The sequence below is a fragment of the Zonotrichia albicollis genome, chromosome 1 (genome assembly GCF_047830755.1).
Source record: "Zonotrichia albicollis isolate bZonAlb1 chromosome 1, bZonAlb1.hap1, whole genome shotgun sequence".
In the NCBI taxonomy this organism is placed as follows: domain Eukaryota; kingdom Metazoa; phylum Chordata; class Aves; order Passeriformes; family Passerellidae; genus Zonotrichia; species Zonotrichia albicollis.
In genome coordinates this window covers 52,385,855-52,412,183 of record NC_133819.1, presented here as the reverse complement: position 1 = coordinate 52,412,183, position 26,329 = coordinate 52,385,855, and the positions used below count along the sequence as shown (strand labels likewise).

The 26,329-nt window shown below is 43.3% G+C and overlaps 2 protein-coding genes across 2 annotated transcripts in view; one reads left to right on the top strand and one right to left on the bottom strand.

Annotated features, from left to right (window-relative positions):
• Positions 1 to 6,317, top strand: part of VOPP1 (VOPP1 WW domain binding protein) — a 67,461-nt gene extending 61,144 nt beyond the window's left edge. The window contains exon 5 of the mRNA XM_074541300.1: positions 919 to 6,317. Within this exon, the coding sequence (XP_074397401.1) occupies positions 919 to 1,100 (182 nt within the window). The 3' untranslated portion in view covers positions 1,101 to 6,317. The remainder of the gene's footprint in view (positions 1 to 918) is intronic.
• LANCL2 (LanC like glutathione S-transferase 2) overlaps positions 5,775 to 26,329 on the bottom strand; it is a 32,820-nt gene continuing 12,265 nt past the window's right edge. The window contains exons 3-9 of the mRNA XM_005486980.4: positions 23,224 to 23,431; positions 20,876 to 21,023; positions 20,133 to 20,279; positions 16,380 to 16,562; positions 13,937 to 14,113; positions 10,619 to 10,691; positions 5,775 to 8,890 (exon numbers count right to left, since the gene is read on the bottom strand). Coding sequence (XP_005487037.1) covers positions 8,775 to 8,890; positions 10,619 to 10,691; positions 13,937 to 14,113; positions 16,380 to 16,562; positions 20,133 to 20,279; positions 20,876 to 21,023; positions 23,224 to 23,431 — 1,052 coding nt within the window. The 3' untranslated portion in view covers positions 5,775 to 8,774. The remainder of the gene's footprint in view (positions 8,891 to 10,618; positions 10,692 to 13,936; positions 14,114 to 16,379; positions 16,563 to 20,132; positions 20,280 to 20,875; positions 21,024 to 23,223; positions 23,432 to 26,329) is intronic.

Below are 26,329 nucleotides of genomic sequence, written 5' to 3'. Positions count from 1 at the left end.
AATGGAAGGGGAAGATCTCTTAGAAGCTGTGTCATTATAGGAAACACAGACTGGCACCAAAAGAAGAAAACCTGTTGCTCAGCCATGACTTTTTTCCCAGTCCATCTTTATTTAAACAGAGAGAAAGAAAAAAAAAAAAAAAAAAGCTAACTTAGGTCTTGAGATATTCTGTGACTTCAGTTGCATTAAGTCATCTTCCACCACCCACTGTGATATCTGAGGAGGGTTACACACCAGCTTTGTTATTATGGAAGCAATCTCTGTTACTCCTTATGTGTCACAGCCAAGGAATTTTGTGTGTGGCCATATATTTCCTTTCCTTGTCCCTGCAGGCTCCAACATCATTTCCTAAATTGAATCTATGCAAAGCAATCTTGTCCCATTGTGTTAGCCAGCAGTGACTGACTGCAGCTTGGCTCTTTGCTTTATACAAAGGCTCACCTCTAAACTGTGGGAGGGGAATTATCCCTCTGAGCTTCACTCTGGCTTATCAGCAGATCCAGGACACCACAAAATAATCTCTGAAGTCCTTTTGTAAGACTTGACACCTGAGTCAGGGCCACAGTAGAGACTCCTTTGTCCATCTGGGATCCCACACCTCTCCTCTCTGCAGACAAAAAGCTTTTCTGTTACAGCAACTGAACAGGACTCACTGTTTTCCCTTTGAAATGCTAGTTGCCTGGGGCAGTGGTGCCCTTTGCTTCACTACATGATTTCCATTGGATCAAAACTGAAACTTTTTGGTAGTATCTGAAGAGGTGAATGCAGTCCTGCCAGCCTGGTTTTTTTCCTGGAAGGGAGAAAGACTCCTTGTCTTTGCTCTGATGAACACTTTGAAAAACCTTGTCCGAGTATGCAGAGCACAGGCTGATGCCTGTGCTGTTGCTGATACCTTTTCTCTCCTTTCCTTTCTTTCAGGGTCACAACAACCTGGAGTGCCGTATTACACAGACCCAGGCGGAGCTGGGATGAATCCCATGGCTATGGCTTTCCACGTGCAGCCCAACTCCCCACAAGGAAACCCGGTTTACCCACCCCCACCTTCCTATTGCAACACACCACCTCCCCCATATGAGCAGGTGGTGAAATCCTCCACATGAGGACTCTGGCTCTCTGACCTGACTGTGTGAGAAGAAGGTGCAATTGCAAAATGACCAAGATGGAGGGCACCTGCCCTTTTGAACACTTGCTAATTCTCCAAGTCCTCTCTCCTTCCCTTCCCTGCACCTTTCCTCATTAAAGTTACTTGCAAAAGGGTGATTTTTAAATTTTTTTCTTTTCTTTTTTTTTTTAAGTAGAAGTGGATTTTTTCTTTTTCTTCAAAATGAGAGAAGTTGTCTTTGTAATGCTTTTAATGGAAACCTATATTTAAAACCTGTATGTCTTTCTCTTTATTTATTGTTTGTTTCAATTGAAGTTTTAATTGCGTCGTGGCAGGTTACTGGTAGCAATTCTTGTGACCCCATAGTGATGTGCAGCCTCCTAAGACCCCACAGCAGAAATGTCCTCAGCTAAGGAAAATGACAGACAAAGAAGATATAGGTAGAAGCAGCAGGGCAATGATTTTACCAGAAATTGTGACTACCATCTTTTCCTTTTACTATTTTCTTTTACATTTCAGTTCTGATATATAACAGAAAGATGCTCTGATAAAAATCACTGTGACTAGAGTACGAGTATTGGTTGAGTTGTGGCAAGGGCTCTGCCAAGTGCCCTAGAAAAGAGGGAGTTGTTACTTTAAATGATGCACCCAGAATTAAGGACTGGGACTTGAGTGTTTCTTGCCCATCATGTGAACTTCACCTGTGTGTTTGGTATCTTGGCTCCCCTTGTTTTGCCAGCACTGAGATTGTATGAAACAGACAATGACCTACATGTTGGCACGAGAGGAAGGTGTTACAACCTCAGAGTTACTTTTAACTCTTGACAGAACAGTGAGAAACACTGAAATGCCTAAGTTTTCGTCCCTAAATTGGAAAATATTTACAGTAAGAGGGAATGGGAACATAGGTACAAGTTTACTCCCTTTGGCATTGATATGAGTTTAGTCCCTGAGAAATAGTATCTTCCATTATAGTCTAACTGCTGCCACAAAGAGTACCAAGTAAAGCTGTCATCTTAGGTTATAGATCTGTAAATCTGCTCTCCTCTCTAGGTCAGAAAAGTAATAACTTTTTGGGACAGGTTCTTAATAGCATTCTTTGACCTGGTGCACAGATGGTTTGGCTTTCAATATCTCTTAGCTCTTCATGTATTTTATTGTGAGTGCCCCTGGCCAATCCTCTGAGTGACCACAAATGAACATCTTTGAATAAACACAGAGCCCCTTTGCCTGTAAGGGTTCTCACACCCATCCATGTCTAGCAAAAATTTGGAGTTGCTCTGAAACAACTTCTGCTAATGGGACCTTCTCCCTTTGTGCATATTAAGTCATGTCAAAAGAAGATGCCATTGCTTCCTGTTGCTGAAGAACTTGCAAAAATAACAGAGCTGAGGGTTAAGAGTCCCATGTGGTCTTTTGGGTACCCGGTGAATGTTCCTGTGTGACACCAGCCAGGGCACAGAGGTTTCACTGTGGTGGTTTGGAGTCATCTGAAGACCTGTGTTGCACAGGGAGCCAGAGCTTTATTGTGCTCTTGTTCTGTGCCAGTGGCTTTTGAACTTGTTTCTAGGTGTCAAGCTGGATTTGCAACACATCCCTTTTTCTGTGAATGTGAGTGTCTAACAGAAAAACTTGTAAGGGCCACTGTTTCTTTCTGCTGGTGGAATCAGTAGCCATCTGAAGCAGAGCTAGCACTGGAGGAGTTCATTCCTGCGTACCTGACTTGGGTGAAATTGTAACCAAGGCTTTCCCTTACTGTGCATCATAATAAGGGACAAAGCAAAGTACTTCTGTGTGTGCAGTCTTAGCTTGAGGGACGCTTCAGATAACAAAAAAGTACATTTTATGGATGAATATGAGGTCCATCTGCACATCACAACTGTATATATGTTCTTGATTAGCTTGCACTTCAAGTGTGAAAGCTGTGTATGTCACTGAGTGTGGTTGTGTTTACAGAACATATTTTTTTAAAAGCAATTCCAACCTTTTTCTGTCAATAGGAATTACAGACCTCATTTTAATAGATAGGTGTTGTTAAGCCCTTTTATATTATAAAATGTATCTGTGACAGCTGGCTTTATCCTGAGCACACTGAACAGAAGCCTTTGTACAGTGAAATTCAACTTCAGGTGAAGTTTTCCCAAAGTCTGGCTCGTTTATTTCCTGGTGTTGATGGATGATGGTACCTTGTACAACACAGGGATTTCTCTGCTAGCAAACTTGCTTGGTCTTTTCTGGAAAACACATCTCCTGCATGGGCATCCAGAGGTGTTAATTGCAGATTGTTTACATGCCTTTCCTCCAGTTGCCTCGCCAGGTCCAACAGGATTTTACTTGGCACTGGCCATGCCCTAGGAGCTGCCAGGTGCTGCAGCTTTGCTATTGTGAACTTCCCCATGGGGGTTTGGTGCTTTATCTGCTGGGATTCTCTGGGTGCAGCCACTGCATCCTCTCTCAAACCCTAGAGAGGTTTTGGTGCCTCCCTGAGGCAGGGTGGTTTTTCTGACTGCAAAATAAGGTTGGTTGTCACAGCTGGGAGCCCTGGGGATCTGTGGGGCACTCCCCTGCCTCTTCCCAGAGGCACTGGGCCAGTGTGCAGCTGACTCCCAGCCAGCCTTTGAGATCTACCTCAGGAAGGCGATTTTTGTGTCTTGTGCCTGTCTGTCTCCTGGTTCTTGCAGTGAGGTTTGATCCAGGGGGGTTAAACCCCTTGACAGGGCTTGGCGAGAAGGAGCTGCTTTAGTGGAGCCACTGAACCTGGGTGGGGAGCCAGGAGCATGAACAATGTAACCCCTCGAGTCCTTTCTTCAGTTCTGCATCCCCAAAATGTGTGTGGTGTACCTCTGAGGAGGCAGGGACCAGGCAGGGGAGGACACCTTTGTGGTCTCTGCCCCTGTGACCTGGCAGCAGGAGCAATGAGAAGAGGGTCAGTGCCCTTCTGCTGAAATCTCCAACTATGCTGCTTCATGGGAAGAAGCACCACCAGGGACTCTTGGTTCACCTTGCCTGTAGCTCTGGTGGGGCCTGTGTTCCATCACTTTGGGAAGTGATAATGTAGTGACAACTTTTTATGGTTTGTGGGTGTTTTTTGGGCTCATTTTTTTCCTTTGGAGCCTTTGTGACAGCTTACACTGCACTGACAACAAACAGCTGGTACTGTATTTTCCAAAAAGACAATGTGAAGAAGTAAAAGAGGTTTTCTTTCTTCCCGGCTTTAAAAAACCCAACTCCAAAATAGGTTAGCTCCATGAACATATATCCAAAACGTCACTTTTTGGCACACAGGTCAGCCAAGAAGCCATACCATTTTTTCAGATAGTGAAGCCTGTCTTCTTTTTCTGATCTGACATTGCTAATTGAGTAGGTGGAACAGGATGCCTTTGTGGGCCCTGTGGCTGTGGGAACCCTCCCCTCTGATGTCACCAGGAGCTGAGCTGCGTTACAGTCTGTACTATTTGGCAGGGAAATGACTACAGAGACACCACGCAGGGCAAGATCCAGCATGAGACAGCTTTTACAAAGCAACTGCTAGATAATAAGGCAATTAGAGATGAGAGGTGCAACTGGCAGCCACTGTTCCAAGCTGCCATGTGCTGCAAGGTGAACGTGGCAGCAGAGAAGGCAGAGGGAACAGTGACAAATTAAGCAGCTCTGCCTTCCTGCATCAATCTGTTATTTTAGCTTTATGCAGCGAGAGGAGTCACAAGGATGGATGTCTCTTACCTGTCCCACTCTGCTTCTCTCCTGCTGCCTACCCCTATCTTACCTAATAGCTACAAGCTGGATTTACCACAATCCACTTGTAGATGTCAGGGAGAAGAAAGCAGTGGTTGAAAGTCAGGTCCCTGTGCACAAATCACACTGGCCCTGACTATGAATCATCATGAAACCAATGGAAACATATGGGAAAAAGTGAAGTTTCAGTAGGAAAGGCTGCTGCATCAAACAGCCTGCTGGGCAGGGCTCAGGCAGCACAGTGGTGACTCTGCCCTAGCTGTGAGGTGACACACAGCACATGCACTGCCTCCCATGCATTGCTCATGTGCTATTTAGATGTTAGAGATCTGCTGTGCTAGAAAAGCCCCAACACCATTATCAACCTACACCTGAATTTGTACAGATTGTCTGCAGACCAAACTGATCCTCTCCATCCAAAAAAGCAGCAGTTTCTCTTGGTGGCCAAGATGGCCATGAGTGGCACAAAGGGCAGTGTGAAACAGAAATACTGCCCTTGGCCTGCAGCCTACTTGATGTTGCCTTCTGTTAAAGCCTAGCTAGAGGAACATTTCAAACTTCCTCAAAGGTGGGAAACAGCTTTTACTCAGCTGGACAGGGAGATTTCATACATGTGTTTTAAAAACCAGTTCATTCCGAGTCTGGCGTTAGCAGCAAACTCTTCAACAGGATCTGTGTGGCCACAAAAGAAAGCAGAGCTTTGCACTAAGCAACGTGCACTAAAAATCATCTGGGAGCAGCAGCAGGAAAGGCACCTGCAGTGCTAGGAAAATGGGAAGGTTACAAAACCAGCAATCTCTTTTTGGCATGTGTTTCATCCTGCAGGACTATAAGATGGGGAAGCAGGTCAGCAGTCAGATCAGTGGACAGCTAACACCACAGAGCTGGAGGGAAGGAAGGAGAACCACAATGAAGAAAAAAACCAGACTCACACAAATTACCACCACATAGCTTAATCTTTACTAATAAAGCCAAAGAACAAAACATCAGCATTTTTTCCTCTTTTACTGCCCAAAGAGCATTTCCATTTTTAACACTACTGCTTTTTGCAACAGATGAACTATTACACACAGACAAAGCAAACCAGGGAATATTAAGACATTTTCTACATTTGTAGTTTGATGTCATTTCTGAAGACAATGCCTTGGTGAAATGCACTTTTTCGCCTTGACACTGTGTCTTTCCTTAAGGGGCCACCTAGATACCTCAATGCTGTGACAAACAGAAAGGAGGAGCCACAGGGAAAGTCACGTCAGGAAGATGAGGCAGGTGCACTGTCAAGACAACTCCCAGCTCAATACATTTCCAGTCTTAGTTCTGAGAGGGCTCTGCAGAGGAAGATGGTGCCAGGCCCCACCATGGCAGAAGGCTGGCTGTGGTACCAAAGGGCAGGTGGCTGACTTGCTCATTAGCTTGGCAGGTACACTCCAGCATCCTGGGGCTCTGCTCAGCATTCAGCTGTTCTTACTGTGTATATATCTGTGCATTTTAAAAACTACCAGGTTTTAATTCCCTTTAGGCTCCAGCCAGCCAAACTCACCTCCCACAGCAGCCACTCCAAGCACAGTAGCCAAGACCAATATGCAGATAATCACTGAATGAAAAACCTGCCAGCTGACCCCCTAGTTAAACAGTCCACACAACAGAGGCCTGGGATTTGCCAGGGTGGCCAGTGTTGGCAGGCAGTTCCTGTAAATGTGGTGAGCCCTTTCCCTGTTCACACACCCAACATGCTCTGCACCCACAGTGGAGGGGAAGGAACAAAGAGGTGGGTGTGGAACAAAGGGGTGATGTGAAACAGGATCAGAGCTGGCATCTACCTCTGTTAGTATTTCTCTGAGACTTCCCGGGCAAGTTTCCTTCCTGGCTTTTCTATGGGCAGCATCAGGGATCCACGGGCTGAAGAAAAAAACAGTTAGCTCTTTGCATTATTGGCATGGAGCAATCTCTCATCGAGATGTCTCTGTTAGTACACTGTGCATTGCCTGCAAGATCTTCCAGCTCTTCCTGCTCCTCACTGATCCCCCACATTAATAACTCTCTCTGTTCCTCACTTTTCTGCTCTGCTCCTGTTTGCTTCAGTCCAGCTGCTTGCCATGCAGCATTCCCCACTCCCACTGCCTTTCAGCATTTTCCCCAATCTCTGGCTTTAGAGATGCACCTGGGTTTGTTGCTCCCATCTCACCTTCTGCCTTTGCCAGAGGGGTGGAGAAGTCTCTTCTGCTGCTCCCATGTTTTAATCCTCCCTGACAAACCAGTAGAGAAGCTGCTACACTGTGATGTTAAGCTGTTTGTGCACTTGCATTACTGCTGCTGTCCAGCAGAAATGAGTGGAGAAATTATTACCATCGCAAGGGATTTGGCAAGGGGCACTGGAATGTGCTCAAGGAAGTCACCTGCCAGGTGACAAATCAAGACCAATTTATGCAGGAGCAACAGTGCATCTCCAAGCCCAACCACAGACACTGGCACTCAGCAGATGGCCCACAGGTCACACATATCCTGATGTGTGCCCAAAAGGTCAAACTGTGCCATCTGTCACACTCACACCTGACAGAAGATAGCAATTAAAATCAGCACCTGGACTGAGAGAGCACAAGGAGACCTGGGGGAGGATGACCGCAGAGCCTGAGTGATGGGAGTGCACTACACTTCAGGTACTACCTGACACATAAGCCTGCTCTGAGAGTACTCAAAGTATGTCCCATTTTTCCCAAACCAATGGCCTGATACTCAGGAGCACCTGGAGGCAGGTCTAGTACTTCACAACCCCACCACACTACAGGGGCAAGCAAAGCACTAGCAGCAGTTAAGACTATGGGAAAAGAGCTTTTACTGTGTGGATTTGAAGATGAATTATACTTCAATTGCAGCCACTAGCAATGGCTGCATATTGCTCAATAATCTCTGCAGCTTCCAAAAGCAGCTGGTACTTATCACTCCTGTACCTACTGCATGGGAGGGGAGGGCCAGAACAAATCACCACTTTGGTTCCAAAGTAACAACCATCCTGAGCTGCCTGCATGGGAGGCTTGCCCTGGAGCCTCCCTTGCTCATCTGTATACGAGATGCTGCAGGAGACGTTTATTCCCAATCGAGGTCTAGGAAAGGAGAAGCAGTTGTGCTGTCCAGGCTCTGCTGTTGGTGGCAGAGGGAGGTCGGTCCGGGTGACTCCACCTGCAGCTTAAGCTCATGGCATGGGATGGGCTTTGCAGTGGTGGGAAGGAGCATCTCCCCCCTGCTATAAGCACCTAACACACTAACCAGCTGCAGCTATCAAAGGGAACAACAGAAGAAGCCTCCCACAACAGCAGCAAAATTAAAATCAGATCCCTTTCAACCTGCTAACTTTCTGAAAACAGAAATGGCCTCACACCTCTTCAACAAAACAGGCTGATCTCCACCAGCTTAGCTTGTAAGGACTGTGGAGAAAAAGGCAGAAAAAAATGAACACAGAAACGTTTTCATCTCTTTGTAGAGCTGCCAGCACACCAGTGAAGCTGGGCACCGTCCTGCAGCGAGCTCTCCCCGCGGTAAGCACGCTGCAGAAAGCAACACTGCTCTTGTGAGTCATGCACGGAGGTACAGGACAGAGATTCACACGGAGACCAGCTTGTGGCTAACAACAAAGGACTTGGATCAACACACAACACCAATAAACGTGCAGAGCATGGCAAAGACCTGAAGAGACAAATACAACAGAAAAGAGAAAGTTCAAAACTTGATTTCTCTGGTCCTACATCTGAAGGTGTCACTTTAACAGAACTTAAGTGTGGCTTCTCCTGTTCATGCTCTAAAGACTTCATGGTCCTTTGGGGCAGAAGGGGTGAGAAAAGGGCTTTATCCACCTGTCGGTTCAGCGTCAAGTTCGTTCACTATCAGAGGCACGAAACAGTCTCATCTCTTTTGGCATCAGTTTCCTTTCAAAATGATGGTTTTAGCTGTCCTGTTCCACTTTGTTTTCTCTCCTTTGAGGTCTAAGTTCAAACGCTGGAAACTGGGAAGTCTCCGGTACTGAAATGTCTGAGAGGAAGTGAATAGCTCCAGCCATGCCTAAAACATAACGAGAAGGAGATCATTGTGCACATTAAAATAGCACAGCTGACATCAAAGGCAACAGCACCTATCTGAACACCTCCCTCACTGGCATCTTTTTTAAAAAAAGGTGAACTTAGGCCCTACAGAAAGGCAAGTTCATCTGTACTTTACCCAAAAAACAAATTTTCTTTTGAAATATCAAAGGCAAGAACCAAGATGTCTCTGCTAACATGTCTTCAACTGAACAACCTCAATGCTATTTCAAATTAAGAAAAAGTTAATCCAAGCTTGGACTGTCCTTCATAATTTGAGCAGCTCTTGCTTCCTATTTCACTGGTTAAAAGAAAAAGCCAGAACTTTATTGCACTTGTGAATTACAGATTCATTTCCTCACTATCCATGAAGAGGCCATCCAGACCCCATAGTGCATCACCCAGCAGAACTCATAGGGTGACAGTCAGGAGAGGCACAACAAGGAAATCCTGCAAATACAAGTTCAGTTTTATACTAAAATCCTATTTTATAAACAGCTATGCATATATATAAAGGAACCTTTCTGAATTACAGTATTGATTGAAACAAAACACTTAGGACAATTCCATAAGATGCACATGCAACTTCTGTTCGAAGCACGCATGTTCAGGCAGAAGTGGACAACTGCAAGCATGATTTTGGCTTCAAAAAGAAGCCAAAAATTTTCTTCAAAAAGAAACAAACTTTAAGAAGTTTTTCCATCTCAAATATGAGACTTCTATATTTTTCTTTTAAAAATGTACACAATTAAAAACCAAAATATAACCTCTATGTCAGCATTCAAGCACAAATCTCTTTGCACTGTTTCACTTTCTCAACAAATTTCAAAGCTTTTATACAACAGATTGTATGCATGCTCTTGTCCCTCCCTACAAGAGCTCTCAGGAATAGGAATACTTATGCTTTTCTCCTTTAAGCATTAAGACAATAACTCTGTTTAGAAGGGCTGCTTATAAACTCCTGCTCTAATATATTCATTCACGCCCTGGATTGTTAATTTGCAAATATCCCCGCTCGGCTGCTGTAATTTCAAGTATCTGCGGCAGGTGGCAGAGGAGGCTCGTTGTTCTTGGAGCAGCCACGATGCTACCTTAAATCCTACCTGGATCTATAATTCCTTGGTACTGATTCTGGAACATGAGGATGATACAAGGAATAGAAAACAACAGAAAACAGAAAATATATTAAAAAAATACAAAGCTCTAGGAAAGTATCTGGTAACATCTTGGAACTTATAGATAAGCCCCTAAGGACTCTGGGTTCATATTAAAACTACCTTTTCCTTGGATGAGTATGGCAGCAGAGAATGCCTAGTTCTGACAGCTAGCAGCTAGATGGAGACCCCCTACCCACAGCTGCTCCTCTGCCCAGTCCCTCTGAAAAACCATCTGTGACAAAACTGCTGCCTGAACTTCTGTTTGCTTTAAACCAAGCTGCATCAGCACAGTAGAATTTTATTCTGGAGTAACACTGCCACTGGTTTTACATTCAAGCTGCTGAAATGAAAGCAGGAGTGAAAGTTGTGACAGTGAATGATTTTTCTTTGTCCTTTTCTACCCCCTGCCTTCTTTTAGGCAGAGATGATGCCATGGGGGAATTTAATAGTGGAAGAACCCATCAAAGACTTCCCAACTCCTACGCATGTGCCAAACTTGCAAGGAGGCCCCTCTTTCCTGTAGTACAAGACCATCTGCAACACCAGCACTTTACCTTCAAAGAGGGAATAAGGTCGGTCAGGAATACGACATCCATGTGCACCATACTCCAAACACCATTCAGCAAACTGGGGAACACATTAAAAATATATTTTTATTTAAGACTGTTAAATGCAAGCTTGAGTATCTGAATTGCATTAATAGGTACAAAATGTGAAGCAGTGTAAGCAGACACACAACACATAAATCACTGAGATCAATTTGTCCTCCTTCAACCATGACAAGGCCTGCAATCAGGTTTTAAAATATGTATTTGCATAGAGTGAGTTTCAGTTTTAATAATGTAATGGTGGGCTAGACATCTGCTTTTTGTAAATCAACCCTGCTACATGCCAAGGAAAAATGCTGTAAGAAAAGATATACTTGGTCAAAATTTACTAATATTGTACCAGTCTCTTATCTCTCTTGTTGCTTAATTTATCCACAAACTGAGGACTTATAAATGTTAATTGCATTTTGGTTTTCTTTCATTTCTGTGCACCAATTTAGAGTATTCAATCTTCAGCTGTCATTAATTACTTTCATTTATTTGCTCTTCCCAAGCCTTATGAAAAATCATTATAAATACAGTTAGACAATTATGGTCATCAATGTTTTGTTGCAGGAGATGGATTACCATTAAAAAGAGTTAACAGTGTCTTTCTCACATTTGATCAGCACTGCTGCAGTAGCTACATTAGACACACATGGCTTATGAACCACACCTGGATCAATTCAGTAACAACCAGCTACTTCTCCTTTGTGGCTCCCCAGAGCATCAGGGGGGCACAAGCTCCCCTGGCATTTCTGTGCTTGGACACAAACCACTACTTGTTTGAAATACATGCACAGACTCCTGCAAAGCAAAGGACTGAGAGGTCTCTCCCTGCTCCCCCTGCAGTTTGGCTACCTGCTGGCAAACCCATCAGCCTAACTAGAGGGTGTCCCTGCCCTACAGCTGGGGCTTTATGGGGTCTAAGCATGATTCCAGAGCCATCAGTCTGTTCATTAGAAGGAAAGGGGTGGTATCTCCTTTCTCCCTCACCTCCCCACTCTGCTCTGTTTAAATATTTAGTGGAGGATGATGATCTTCTCTTGATAGAGGTATGTGCATATGTGTGTGTCTTCAGGAAACACAAGGAAAAACCACAAACACTGTGATTCACACTGTTATTAAGAACTGATTAAACATTTCTGTTCACCCTCTGGGTATAGATCTCCAAACTATGGTTGAATTCTCCCATGTAATCCTGTCTTAAATGTGAGGACCAAACATGTTTATGGCATATTTCTAAGATACAATCAATTCTTGCAACATCCACATCTGATTGCACACTAGCCTTGACTATTACTTCCAGCCTGGGAACTGCAACAGAAATTCAAAAAATGCACCTTAGGCTACTGAAACACAACCATCATTTGCAAGTTCATAGCTTCAGCACAACTGTCATCCAGTAAGCCACAGGATCTTTGTTTAACTGGTGGGGGGAGAAGAAACAATCTCTTAGGAAGACATCTGACACTATTTGTCACACGGACTGGCATGCTTGCCACCAACTGTGGCAGTCACAATGCTGAACAGCACAGCGCTCAATGCTCTGTTGCCTGCAGCCCAGGATGGCACAGCCCCTGTCTCCTCTACACACAGGCCAGCTACGAGTGCCTCAGCTCCTGACAATTGGAGAGAAAAGCTGTGAGGATAAAACGTGAAGGACAAAACAGGGGTCTCCTCTGTTCAAGTTCTTGCGGTTCATTTGTGAAACAGCCTCATGGCTTTTCAAAGAAGGTATTTCAGGCAAGACTCCTTCCCCTGGGCTTGATGTTTTTGGTGTGAAGAAGCACCCCTGGGAGGGCAGCCATCTCATTCTCTCAGTTACACGCCTCTAGGTACCAACATAACTGCATGTTTGCTTCCCTGCACACTCTGGGTCAGAAAGAAAAGATTTCAAGAATGCCAGACAAGCAAATTCCTCTGCCTGTTTCCCCTTACTCTGCCTGTTGTCTCCCCACTCTCCCACATAGCATCGCCAAGGGGATGCTGGAGATGCTGAGTGGCAGAGTGGCTGCAAATCCACTGCCTGACTATGGTGGGCAGCTCCAGCAAACAGTCTTTGGCCATGGCATCACAACCTCCTTCTTAAAGGGATTTCAGGTACGTATCAGAGTCTGCCTTTCCTGGCTTTGAGACAGATAGGTTAGCTTTTCTCTAGACAGGTGTGGACAAACATCTGGCTCTCTTGGGCCAGAAATGCAGCAGCACCAGGAGCTGCCCAGAGCTGCACAAGGTGTGCTAGCATGGAGGATGATAGGGAGAGCTGACAGCCGTGCTGCCAGCAATGCCTGCAGCGCGCTGTGGCTCACACATCAGCAGCGGGTGACTCCATGTGTAACAAAGTCACACATTTGCTGTGGGAGCACTAGGGCTTTATTTCAATCTCTAGGATGCAGGTATGTCTACAGGTGTCCTCACAGCATGATGCTTTGGTAAATGTGAGACAAGCAGCAGATTTTTAAAGCTCTGCTGAGAGAGGACAGGCTGACTGCAGAGATGAATACAGTAACTTTACATATGGCCAATATTCACTAAAAAACACCTAGGAAGCAACTCATCAAATTTCATTTGCAATGCTGTGTAAAAGGCTTCAGCTAAAAAGCTGTGTACACAATATAAAACCTCATGTCAGTGAACTAAACTGGGAAAAAAAAACCCAACAAACCAAACCAAGGTCTTACAAGGTTGGAAAACAGGCAGAGAAAGCCTTCTCCTTCAGTAAGTGCTAGCACAGTCAGGAGCTGAGAGCAGAACTTGGACAATTCCAATGGAAAAATTCTGAGTGTGTCTTTCTCTGCAATTTGTATTAATAAAAAATCTCTAAGTGAGCAATTCAATAACTGCAATTCGGAGCTCTAAAAGCCCCAAACAGGCACTAGTCTGAAAACAAATAATTACAAAACACAAATACAAACAGCTTGAGGACCTGAGGAGGACAGTGAAACTCTCAGTGGAATAATTACCACAACATAACATCAGTCTGTTATTGTTCAGGCAGGCTAATTTCCAGGCTCTTATTTTCTTCTGAATACATTTAGTCCCTCCCCTCTTACAAATAATTTGTCTGTTTCACTGTGCTTATCAAGACAGTGCCCGCCCAACAGACACAGTTGAAGCTGTCCAGCCAAAGTGAGCGAAGTGGAGCAAGGGATGGGCCCTGTTATCCCACCCAGTGTCCCAGGCAGCCCCAGGGCACACCAGCCCACCCCCAGCCCAGTTTGTACAGGCTGTACTGGGATGTGAAAGGGAGCAGTGATGCTGCTGGCATGCTGCAGAGCTCACCTTGCAAGCTCGGTAGAGGTACTTTCTGTCCTGAGTTAGGTTATAGAGAGACAAGAAGGAGTAGCCATTGCCAGCAGTACCATGGCAGATGCCATACCCTTTTCTCAATAAACCTCTCTGCCAGATGACATCACTGCAATCCATAGCATCTTTCAGGTATTTATCCTCTTTAAAAGTCTGTGGAATAAAAACAGAGAATAAACACACATCAATTGAAGTATTAATGAAAATAAAAGGAAGCTGCTCCTGACAGATGTTTTGCTGTTTGTGTAGGGTTTTTCCATATAAAATTTATTTTTAATTTTAATAATCTATTCTTCATAGACTTCTCTTTCTTTCCTTAGTAGGTTGTTTCTCCTTTTCCTGCAGGGTAAAAGAAAAAACTTTTCTGGTTTTTGCTTTCAAAATCAGGACCCCCAAAGAAAAAACTCAAGTTCAAGGCCTTTGGTTCTAAAACCTACAATCTATTTGAACATTATGTGGTCCTTTTTTCTTCATTTTCTATTCCCAAACCAGAATTTGAAAATACAGAAATGTGATGCTGCCTCCAAGAAACGTAAAACAGAATAATGGATATGAAATCTGGTCCTAAATTGCTGGTCTGGTCTTCATGACTAATTCTTCCTGGTTGCTCACTGTCTGCCTTCAATTCCACGTCAAAAATGCACAAGAATATCTCTTGGCATAGCACAGGACTCTTTTCTCTGCCACAAAAACATGCAGGACCCCCACATTTCCTTTATGAGTAAAGGTATATTTGTATAGTATATACTCAGAAGCAGTAGTCAGTTTGAGCAAAGGAACACTTTTGCAAAGTTTACTGCAACTGATATACATTTTAAACACAGAGGGCTCATACAGAAAGAAGCAAACAAAAGCAAGTAATTTAGGTGATTAACACCAGAATTCCACCTTTATAAAGCCACTTTGCTGCTCACCTTTGCCTAAGTCGCTTTACAGATCAACAAACAAACAAAACCCCAAACCAACAACAACAAAACCCCAACCAAAATAACCCCAACAAAACAAACCTGATGCACTACTGTAGATCTAGTCCTTTGGAGATGGTAACCCCTGCCAAACTATTTAGTAAGATAATAGAAGCAACTAACATGCAAGATTCTTAAATTCACAAGCTTGATACAGCAAGTGCCTCTCTCTGAACAGGGTTTGCCAGCGGCTTAGCCATAACATTTTGAATTAAGGCCTGGTGACAGCACCTGATTTCCAGGACAAACACTGCTGTCTGTTACCACAAGTCCTGTGCCTGGTATGAAAGCATAGCCAGCAAACACATGCCAACTTTTTTCTTTCAGTGCTTCAAAAAGAAGAATATAAAGAATAATAGAAAGACATGCGTTTCATCACTTTAAACACAGAAAGATGCCAAAAAGGAGACTGCTAATCAGAACTTGGTGCTATCCTTCTCACCTCTTGCAAAACATTTTGTGCTGGGGAAAGCATCACATTGACAAAGAAGGAGAGAGTGGAGAAGTGTTAACTCAATCTCCTACCACAGTCCAAAGAAAAAACAACTGCAACTGCTGTTACATGCAGCAATGCTGTAAGAAATTTAAAGTTCACATTTCAGGTAGCAGCATAAGTGATTATTCCATAAACCAAGCCTGCTTTTCATCAGCCCACCCAGATGCCAACCAAGGAATCTGTCAAGGAGGGCTGTCAAAAGCAAGAATCGATTTGCATAAATTTAATTAAATGGCATACTTTCAAATGTCACGCAAATCAGAAGCACACAAAAAGTCAGGTAGCAAACCTAGCTAAGAATGGAGAAGGGCAAATAGCAGGTTTGTGGTAGCTCAGCAGTTTTATTTATGCCCTGGAAGGGGCCTGGGATCTTAGCTCTGACGTTAAATTCTCCAGTGTTATATCTTAATAAAGGAGTAATTTATGAAAGACATTCTTTGGCAAGGCACATGAACCTATATTTTTGAAAACCAACATAATTGTTAAAACTCTTGGGATATTTCAAAGAATTTATGTCAAAGTTCTCACACCCAGGACTCTGATGCCAAACTGTTTAAACATATGTCTCTTTCCCAAGAAAGCTTAGTAACTGCTAGTGCCCTGAGAAGAAATTTTACCCACTTATTTTCTCTTTAAAACATACCAGTTTAAGTATTCTGAGATTCTTAGGTGTCTTGCTTGGGGTTCTTGTTCAAAAGCCTAGATCTAGAAATACACTATATAAAGTCTTGCAAACAAACAGGCCTGCATATAGTCTCTCTGTGAAGACAGAGGTATATATACATTCATATGTGTAGATATATATATACAAATATCTAAGAGCTTGGTACTAATTACACCAAGGCTGTGGGTTTGATCCCTGCTCGGACCACACACTTAAGGGCTGGACTCGATGATCACTGTGGGTCCCCTCCAACCCAGAATACTCTGTGAAATCTATGAACACAGAATGATTTACCTTATAAGCCTGCATGAGCATGTGGATGACTCCAGGGGCACCATGGCACCAGTGAACCAGCCTGTCAGTCTCATTGCTCAGTGATGATGGGTAATTCCCAGATCGGAATTTTTTATGACGCACGTAGTCAATGCTTGGCTTCACCAGCTCTGTCAGGGTCTCCTGGTCCACTTTTGCAATTGGCTGAGGAAAACATTAAAATAAACATCACTAAATACATCAACAGAAGTAGTAACAAATTGTGTATCAACACTTAATTCTACAATCTGTTTTCAAGTATCCTACATAAGTGCCCTTGATCCAAATACTGTGAATCACATCCTACAGATTTAATTAATGCTTGCTTATTACACCCTTGCTAAGAGCATTTTCACAGTCATTGCAGAGACAAAGAAATTGGGGCACCAAGTTGTTACCTGTCTTAATGGAGGTGACACAGAAAGGTTATGGAAGAACTGAGAACAGAGTATGACGACTCCCAGACTTCTCTTTGTGACTTAGAATAGGGACAATACTTACAGAAGAAAGACAGTTTTGTACACATGGTGCTCATAATACAGACTTCCAATATATTGGGTTACACATTTTGTTTTAAAAATAACTATTTCCCAACAAATGAAGGAAAGTGTATATAGCAGCATATACCTGGCAAGAGATTTATGAAGGCTGAAGTTTTCCATGCTAAACAAAGCTCCCTGAAGCTATGGGCTATAAATCTGCATTTCCAATTTCAGAAGCAATAGCTACCTCACCAAATACCTAAACATCTTTGTACTACAAAATCATCCTTCAGTTGCTCTTAGGAATTTCCTTTCTAATTTTTTTGTTTAATTTACATCCTTGTCAAGTGGAGAATACATCCATCATCCTGCATGTTCCTTGTAACTAAAGGTTTAGAAGCCAAGTAACTGTGGTGTCTGCAGTTGCTCTTGGTTGACATTCCCTCCACTACCAGCCCATTTTCCACCATTTTAACAGCAGAGCTCTCTATTTTGACACAACCTATATGATTTCTGGAATTTCTGCAAGCTGTGGGAACAGCCACAGGCCCTGGAACCTCTAACAGCCTAATAACTGACCTTATTTTTTAAAATAACTTGTCTTTATTACTGATTCAATGTCATAAAATTCCACTGTTTCCCACCAGCTCCAGCACATTTGTATTCAACAGGTGAGCACACTCCTAGAATTCAAAGTCTGGCAGCCAAATGAATGTAAACTTTCAATAGCTATATTTTGAGTAACCTGAAGAAATGAGAAGCCTCTATTTCTCCTCTGCCAAACTTCTATCCACCACGTCCCTCAAGCCAGACTGTTCCTGCTGCTCATCAGAAGTACACCTGAATACAGAGCAGCTTGTCATGAAAAATACCTCAAAGCTAATCAGCTCTCACTCACAATCCTCCCTGTGTGGTAGGGAGGCTTCATAGGAATGTTTGTTTTGGGGTTCTTGATTTCACAAGGCAATCCTGCAGAAGAAGGCAAAGAGGACGGGACCAGCAATAAATGCCTTCAGTCGGGAGCTGGGCAAGGCAAGCCCAGGCCAGCTCAGAAATCCTTAGGAGGTAAATCCAAGAAGAGCAGGGCTCTTTACAAACCTCCTTCCCTTGTGTTTCCAAGAAGATTTGAGTACAAGGGAGTTTCTTGCCCAAGCTGCTGAGGCTCCCAGCACTCACTTCAAACAGCTAAAGAGTAACCTACAGGTGTGTGTCCTGACTTTCTGGCCAAGAGCAATGGTATGCAAACAGACACTTGTGTTTCAGGGTTAGTGAAAAGATCTTAGACTTCCTAGTTAGCACTTCAGAATCCCCCCTCTTCCTCCTGGATGAGTTATTTAACATGGCTAAGCTCTTATTCTTCTAGCAGCCTGTAAATAACTCCAGCAATACCTGTTTTCTCCAGTTTAAGAAGTGTTTGGACAACACTCTGGGAACATAGTATGATTTTTGGGGTGTTCTGTGCAGGGCCAGGAGCTGGACTTGATGATCTTGATTTGTCCTTTCCAACTCTGCATATTCTGTGATGGTATGATATAGGTGTTGTACAGGAATTACCCTCAGTAACCTTCACATCTTAGGTGCAATGTTCAATGCCTTTTTTTTTGTTATCAAATAACCACTCCCAACAAACCATCTCTTGAATTATTTGATGAAAATACAGCAAAATTCACCCCATTTGGCGTGGGAGGGATGAGGAAAGTATGGGACTCTGATATGCCATCTTCTTCTGCAGTGGATGACTCAACTTTGCATGACTCACAATATTTAACATACAGTGAAAATATGGTAATGTAATGCTGCATAAACAATAGCTTTCTGGTAATTCTTAAAAGCAGCAATTACACGTAAAGGAAAAATAACTAGGATTTTAACATGTAGATTGAATAGCTTCTGCTCAAACCAAAAAGCAATGTGCAATGATTTCTGCTATCAACCTTAAATAGTAAATGGAGCATGGAGCGTTTAAAGGGCCTTCTTTAGGAGACTAGATGTTTCTCTGAAAATCTAGCACAAGCAGGGAAAGAGAAGCCAGAAAGCTGAAAGAAGCAGTAGGGAGTGGACAACCTTGTTGAAGAAAGCAGTAGGTAAAGATAAGAGCAGGGTAAATCAGAGCAGCCTGAGGCCCCAGTGGGATGGTCACTGCAGAAAATGGGTATAGTAAGGTTAAGACACACCCCAGGCAGCAGAGCAGTAGCTACTTCTACAGCAAAGTCAGCTGGTTCAACCAGAACTGCTGGTGGAAATGGTGTAAGGTAATGCAGCATTTTTTCTAAGCAAGGAATGGCTGAGCAGTAGCAGCACCAAATACCAGCTCAATCACTTCTGCAGTGAGCACTGGTACACAGCTGCAGACTGTGAGGATGTATAGTCCTTCCATTTGCCTGAAGAAAACTCATTCGGCATGAGCTGGCAAGGAAACTGATATTTACAGAGATATACAGACTGGCAGCAGCACCTTCAAAAACCAGAAACAGGTGCAATAAAGTTTTGTAGTTCTGTGGCAATCTTCTATAATGAATCTTAAGGCTCTTTTCCCAGACTGTAGAACAAAAATAATCATAAATCCTATTGCAAATCTCAGGGCAGGGGGAATTGATGTAAGTATGAGAAAGAGGAGGTTTACAGAAGAGAAGGATCTCACTAAGGAAAACAAAAAGAGGAAAACAGAGGTCATAAATACACAAAAATACATCAGACTTTTGTGTGAGAAATAGGGGTGCTAAAAACATCTAAATATTAAAAGCATACTGAAGACAAATACGTGATTAAGGATAGTCTTCCAGAAGCACCAAGACAGTGGGGAGGAAAAAAAATCACTACAGAAGAGAGGAAGGGCATGGAGGACAGGAGGCATCAGCGGTGCAATAATTTAAAAATGTCAAAAAGTTGAAGAGTGATGGATAGTGAGTGAATTTTTAGCTGTTCTAACTGCAGGTACCAGAAGAAGTAAGTATGAAGATGAGAGAAAGCACTTCACTGTCTTTGCTGAGGACAAGAAATAAGATCCTGAAAAGCTGGTGCTCTGAACCACAGCTCAAGAGTTAATTCATTCTAATGTGATCCTACCCTAGTCACAGTTTTCCTCTGCTATCAAACCCTTAGGCAGCACCTCAGCACAGCTCTGTGCTGCAGTCTAATTCCAAGTTGTGAGACCCTGATCCAGCACACTGCACACGGATGAAAGCTGAAGATAAGATCCCTACGATCAAAAAATCCCTGCTACTTCAGCCCAGCCAAGAGAAGAAGCTCTTACCTGCATGAGCATGTAATAGATGCCAGCCACTCCATGGGCTGCTCCAACATACTGCTTCCTGTGCCACTGGTACAGCAGAGGACAGCGCTCTGTCTTCCGCTCCTCCTTGGAGAAGTTCTTCCCCGACTCAATAATAGCATCTATTACCTAAGGAAAAGAACACACCCTGAGTTGCTTTCTTCAATTCAGAGGGTTTTGCTTCTGCATGACTGTTTAGTCACAACAAACAATAAGCCACAATACAGTGGCAGGACAACAATATTCAATTCATTTGGATTTGAGTGCTGAGGGAGAAAAGGTATTTTCCTTAATGATGAACTCAATTATATTTTAAGAGTAAAAATTTAATCTATCAATATTTCTAATTACTTTTTTTCCAGCCCTGGCTTCTCTGGTTCTGGTATCCGCAAAACAGTCATGCATGCTCCCCACGCTAAATTTCCTTTCTTTGAACTTAAAATACTAGCACACTTCTGGGGTTTTTTTTTGGTAACAATGTCTCAAATGGTCAAAACTTGAGACATTTCCTTGGCTGGACACAGACCCACCCACATGGGCCTGTCCCAGCCGCAGCTGGGCAGCAGGGAAAGGGGGAAGAGACTGAACAAGATGAGATTGGGTTTCCAGTTCTAGGCCCCTCTTCCCTCCAGCACCACTCTCTTAAATTGCTTGAAATATGTATGAGAGTGATCCCAGTTCAACCTCAGTGATACTGTGATGCTGGAGAGAGAAAACTGTCCTACCTCTTTGATAACAGACTGTGGGACAGTGTCTGGACCGATTTCAGTGTTCAGGTACAGCAAGGCATACAGGTAACCTGCTCTGCCATAGAGCAGCTCATCTGGAAGTTCAGAATCTGTGCTGATGACTGTCCTCTGGAGCTGCAACAACCTGCATCAGACAAGGAAGGTGGGGAGAGAGGATCTTCTGTAGAGACCACACTGCATTGTACAAGCCCATCAATCCAACCAGAAGCAGAACAAATGGTGAAGCCCCACCAACCCCTTTAACCACTCCCAGCCCAGCTGGCTGCTGGGTTCATAGGCAGGAGTTCTGCACACCTGCCATCCTGGAGATGTAAAACTCTGAGCCAGAGCCAGGCCAGTATCAGCACAGCTGTCAGGATTCTGTGCAGGCAGAAACAGACGCAGGGTAGGAGATGGAGAAGCCCAGAGAGCTACTCCAGCAAAGACAGAAACCTCCTGGAACCTCTAGGAATTTCACCAAAGTGAGGAACACTTAATTATACATGTTTAAGACGGGAAAAAACAAACATGCAAAAAACCTCAACGCCACCATTTGTCATTCCCTCTCCTAAGAAAACACATTGTCTCAAACATTTAGCACCTCAGTTTTGAAAAGCACACTGCTACAATGCACAAGTGTTTTGCTTGCCTTTAGCAGTGAAAAAACAAGAAACAAGAAGCACTGGCCATGGTAATCCTCATTTTCTCCAAAATGACTCTCTGCTAATACTCTACCAGTCTGTATTAGCACCAAGGTGGGTCAGAGATCTGTTTCAGGGCCACCCCTCCCTGTCTCTTCCTATCTTTTCTGATTAAATTGATATTTAGATGAAACCATGGTGATGATCCCATTTTAAACTGGGGGAGGGGTAACAACAGTCTGGATTAAGACCAAATTCAATTCCCAGATTCCTCCAGCTATTATTTCTCAGGAGAAGAGTTAGCATTAATATCATGCCATAGCAAAACCACTGACCTCAATCATGTGTTTATGCTATCTCTGCTTAATACTAGGGAAAAGCTACTAAAAAAACCCAGTTTTATATCTCTTTTCTCAGAACTATGCTTTGGGTTTAGAATTAAATTATTTTCTTCTAAATTGTTCACTATTAAGTTTTATTGTTGAACTCATACAACTGGACAAGGTAAAATGTTACAAGTGAAATCACAGATTACATTTTGACATCTATAATGTGCTATTCAGCTGGTGTCATGTATATATTTGTAAACAAAAAAGTTATAAACAAACAATCAAACTAAACTCCTTTTCATTACTCCTCATAGAAATTACTTTCCAAGGAGAGGCAACACTAAAAGATTTACTGCTAATCTCATTTTGCTATACTCATGCTTTTTGCCTTACAGCAGGCAATGCTGCTTTCTGAGCTGCATTCAAAATTACATGCCCAAGCTGACTGCCAGTTGTAAAAGCAAAAAACCCCAAACCTAACACTCATTTCAAAACTGAAATATTCATTCAGGACCAGCAGCAGAGGTTAATCACACTAGGATTCTAGAATAGAAAGAGACCAATTACGTTTCCAAACATAAACTAGAATGGAGATGAGGACATGAGCCTCTTTGCAAATTCTGCCAGCCTGAGGTGTGCTGCTGGACAGCTATCAGATGGACTGTGGTGCTGAATGCAAGCCCCACAGGGTTCCAGGACTTCCAGCTCTTGCTGGGATAGCAATCAACTGTACCAGCAAAGGCACAGTCAGCTCTCTAATGAAGCTACACTAAATGGGATTTCTTGAGACATTTGTTCCATTTAGATTACTTTGAAAAAGGGCTGGAATTTTTTCAGGCCACCCTTCATATGCTCTGACCTAATTAAATTCTTTGCCTTTACAAATCTGCTCCTGCAAATACTTCCTCTTTGATATATTAAATTTTTGTTACGTACCAATCCCATACACCGCGTTTCTGTCTGCCTGCATCCAGACCCAGTGCACATGTTTTGTAATGAATCTTCAACTAAGACCCACTCTTTACAGAAAGCATCACATACTGCACAAGCACTACATATTGCTGATGACAAGAGCGTGGCTTTTGTTAAATGTCACTTCAATGTGACAAAATCAGAACGTGTGTGCACTACAGATATGCCCAGGACATCCTGTCCTAACAGCGATAGAGGACTCAAGATAAACGACTAAATATGAATCAAGTGCAAGCCAGCTTTAATAAAGATAAAGCCTATTTTGTATTCCTGTACTGAAACCTTATCAGGAGAGAAAGCGTCCATTCTTTAACCCTGTCCTCTAAAATTTCACTTGCAAAGTTACTGAACCAATGCTCTCTACAAATGAAGGGCATGGCATTTCCCACCATCAACCACTTACTTGGCAACACAATCTTGAGATTCACTGCTGTTTTTCAGCTTGTGGTAAACCACTGCACCCACTGCCAAAGGCCCAGCATCACCACAGAGGAAAGTAACTCTTCTGCCATTCAGATTGCGAAGGATTCTCTTCACGTAATCAAGAGATCGCTGCAAGTGACTCTGGTTTTTCGTGACACGGTACAGTTGCAGATATAAGAGGGCAATACCTGAAATGAACACATGAAAAAGAGAGAGTTTCACTTACTTCTCTTTCTAAGTGTATCCTATTCCCCTCTTTGGTGTCTCTGAACCAGTAACTCAAATGTGAACAGGTATTTTGGCAATAAATCATGTCAGTCAAGGGTCCTAGCTTACACAGTGTGAAGGCACTGGGCCACTATTTGTATGACATTTCAATGGGATGGTGGGAAAAATAAAAATAATCTGACTGAAGCCGAATGGTAGAGTCATAATTTCGAAAAAAATAAGAAAACCCATGACTCAGGCCTCAACACTTGGCAAACTGTATTGGGTTTGCACAGCCCAGCCTTGGTAGCGGGAGGCTACAGGTTTCTGTGAGAAATTGCTGGAAGCTTCCTTCATGTCTGGCAGAGCCAATCCCTGGTGGCTCCAAAGGCTGATGTGGTCAAGACTGGGAAATTAGAAATAGTGGTAATATCTCTATAATAACAGATTTAGGAAAAAGAGGAAAAAACGTTATTGAGCAGCTGTAATTGTGGCCAGAGAAGACTGGAGTGAGAACATGTCAGAGGAACAACTCTGCTGACACCAGGGTCAGTGAAGAAGGAGAAGAGAGGAGGTGCTCCAGGCACTGGAGCTGAGATTCCTCTGCAGGCTGTGGTGCAGATCAGGGTGAGGCTGTACCCCTGCAGCCCATGGAGGACCATGGGGTGCAGACATTCATCGGCAGCCCCTGGAGAAGGCTCATGGAGCACACCAAAGCAGGCACGCCAGCCTAAGCTGAGATTGTGACCTATTGGAAGGAGGCTGTAACCCCTGAGGAGAGAGAAGCCCACACTGTAGCAGCTTGTGCTTGAAGGACTGCACCCCATGGAGGAATGACCCATGCTGCAGGTTTGCAGAGAGCTGTTGCTCATCAGATGGACTCATGGAGAACTGTTTCCTGTAGGAGGGACCCCTGTGGTGGAGCAGGGGAATGACTCTTCCCCTTGAGCAGGGGGTGAAACCATGTGTGATGAACTGACCATAACCACCATTCCCTGTCTCCCTGTGCTGCTGGGGCAGGATGTAGAGCTGGGAAGAAGGGAAGAAGATGTTTTGAAGGTCTTATTTTACTTCTCACAATCCTGCTCTGATTTTGAAATAAAATTTATTTTAGAAATAAATTCAATTAATATCTTTAATTCTAGCCTGTTTTGCCCATAATGGTATTCAGTGAGTGATTTCTCCTGGTCCTTATCTCAACCCATGCAGCCTTGTTATATTTTTCTCTTCCCTGTCCAGCTGTGGAGGGGAGTGAGAGAGAGGCTTTGTGGGTGCCCTGCATTCAGCTGGCATCAATCCACTACACAAAGAGATCACTGAAGATTCAAAAATTTGAGTTAACAAGCACATGTGTGATTCAGTATACTAATTGTACAATTCTCATCTATTATACGCAACAAGTGACTTCCCTTTTGATTTGTAAAAGGATATTTTGATGAGTTTTTGTATTCAAGCTGCCAAGTTCTTCACACCCCCTAAAAGTATTTCCTAACAAGATTACAAGCTTGTACAAGTCAAGCAGGTTTATAAAAGCCAGAAATCAAATCAGGGCTCTAAGAATACCAGGAGGTACTATCAAGCTTCACTCCGTTGAACTCATTACATAGTTTTCCATTCAAACAAACCAAAACCTTAGAAATAACAACAACGTAGGCTGAAGGAAGTGAAACAAATCCATCTAAGTGGATGCCTATTGGCCAATCACTTATCTCCAGACCACACTGTAACTCAAACCCATTTCTGAATGGAGAGAGCACTCTCCTGAGCCTCATCCAAAGCCAAGTACACACAAGGCCCACTGAGCTCCCAGAGAGGCTCTGGTACCTCAGTAGTACCAGAACAGCACCACAAGAGTGCTGGTACATACTCACATGCTCCCTGGGCAGGCTCTGAGCCAGCCTTTCTAGGTAAATCTAAGAAGAAAGCTGCAGAGTTTAGGTAACCCAGTTCAGCATCATGGAAACTTGTGGGCTATTTACAGGGATTTGTGGAACCCTTTTTTATGCTGCAACAGATGTGTAAATATCTTGGCTTGACCAAAGGATGATTAGAAATATAGCCACAAAGTCCTGTTCATCTCATCCTTCCTAGTGTTTCTCAGTGCAACACCCTTAAAATGGCTCCTCCAAGAGGTCTGGCCAAAAAGTACAAGAGGTCAAGTAAAAAAGTACTTGTATAAGTAAGATGGACTCTTACATGTGTCCCATGGTTGCTATATGCCAACAGCACATGTTCCAAGATGTTAAAGATATTTCACAAAAGGCAAGCCAATACTCATGACTGCACTGCCAGTAAGATTTCTCTAGACTTAGTACATAAAAAGCAGGGGAGTTGTTTACAGCACTACTTTTACCTTCTGATTTGCATGCTAGCAAAATGCAGCAAGAGCAAGTTTGGGGAAAAAGTATCTGCATTAAGTATTTTAAAAAACAGATAATTTAAATACTTTTATTCAGAACCATATCCACAGGAGCCTTGAAAGAAGTTAACAGCTTGGAATAGATGTAAATGGCAATCCTTCCACAGGATGGAAAAATCCCACACTCATTAGACAACGTCACTTGTTCATCTATATTCCTGTTTCAGCTAATGATGGCTGTTACTTTTACCTTATGACTCATTTTCAGTATGCTCTGGTTTATCAGCCATAATTTCAGTTGTCAGTCACTGTGCCAGAACACAGCTCCCCGGGAGCCATTCCGTACTGTCAGCACAAGAAAGCCCACCACTGGAGATCTGCACGCACTCAGCAGCCAGTCACTTTCAGACCCTGAAACACATCTATCTTTTAAGCCTGAGTTGTCTAAAAGTTCCCCACCCATCCACCCACAGCACCATCTGTACCAAAACATCAAGAAAAAAGCAAAGAAATTTTACCC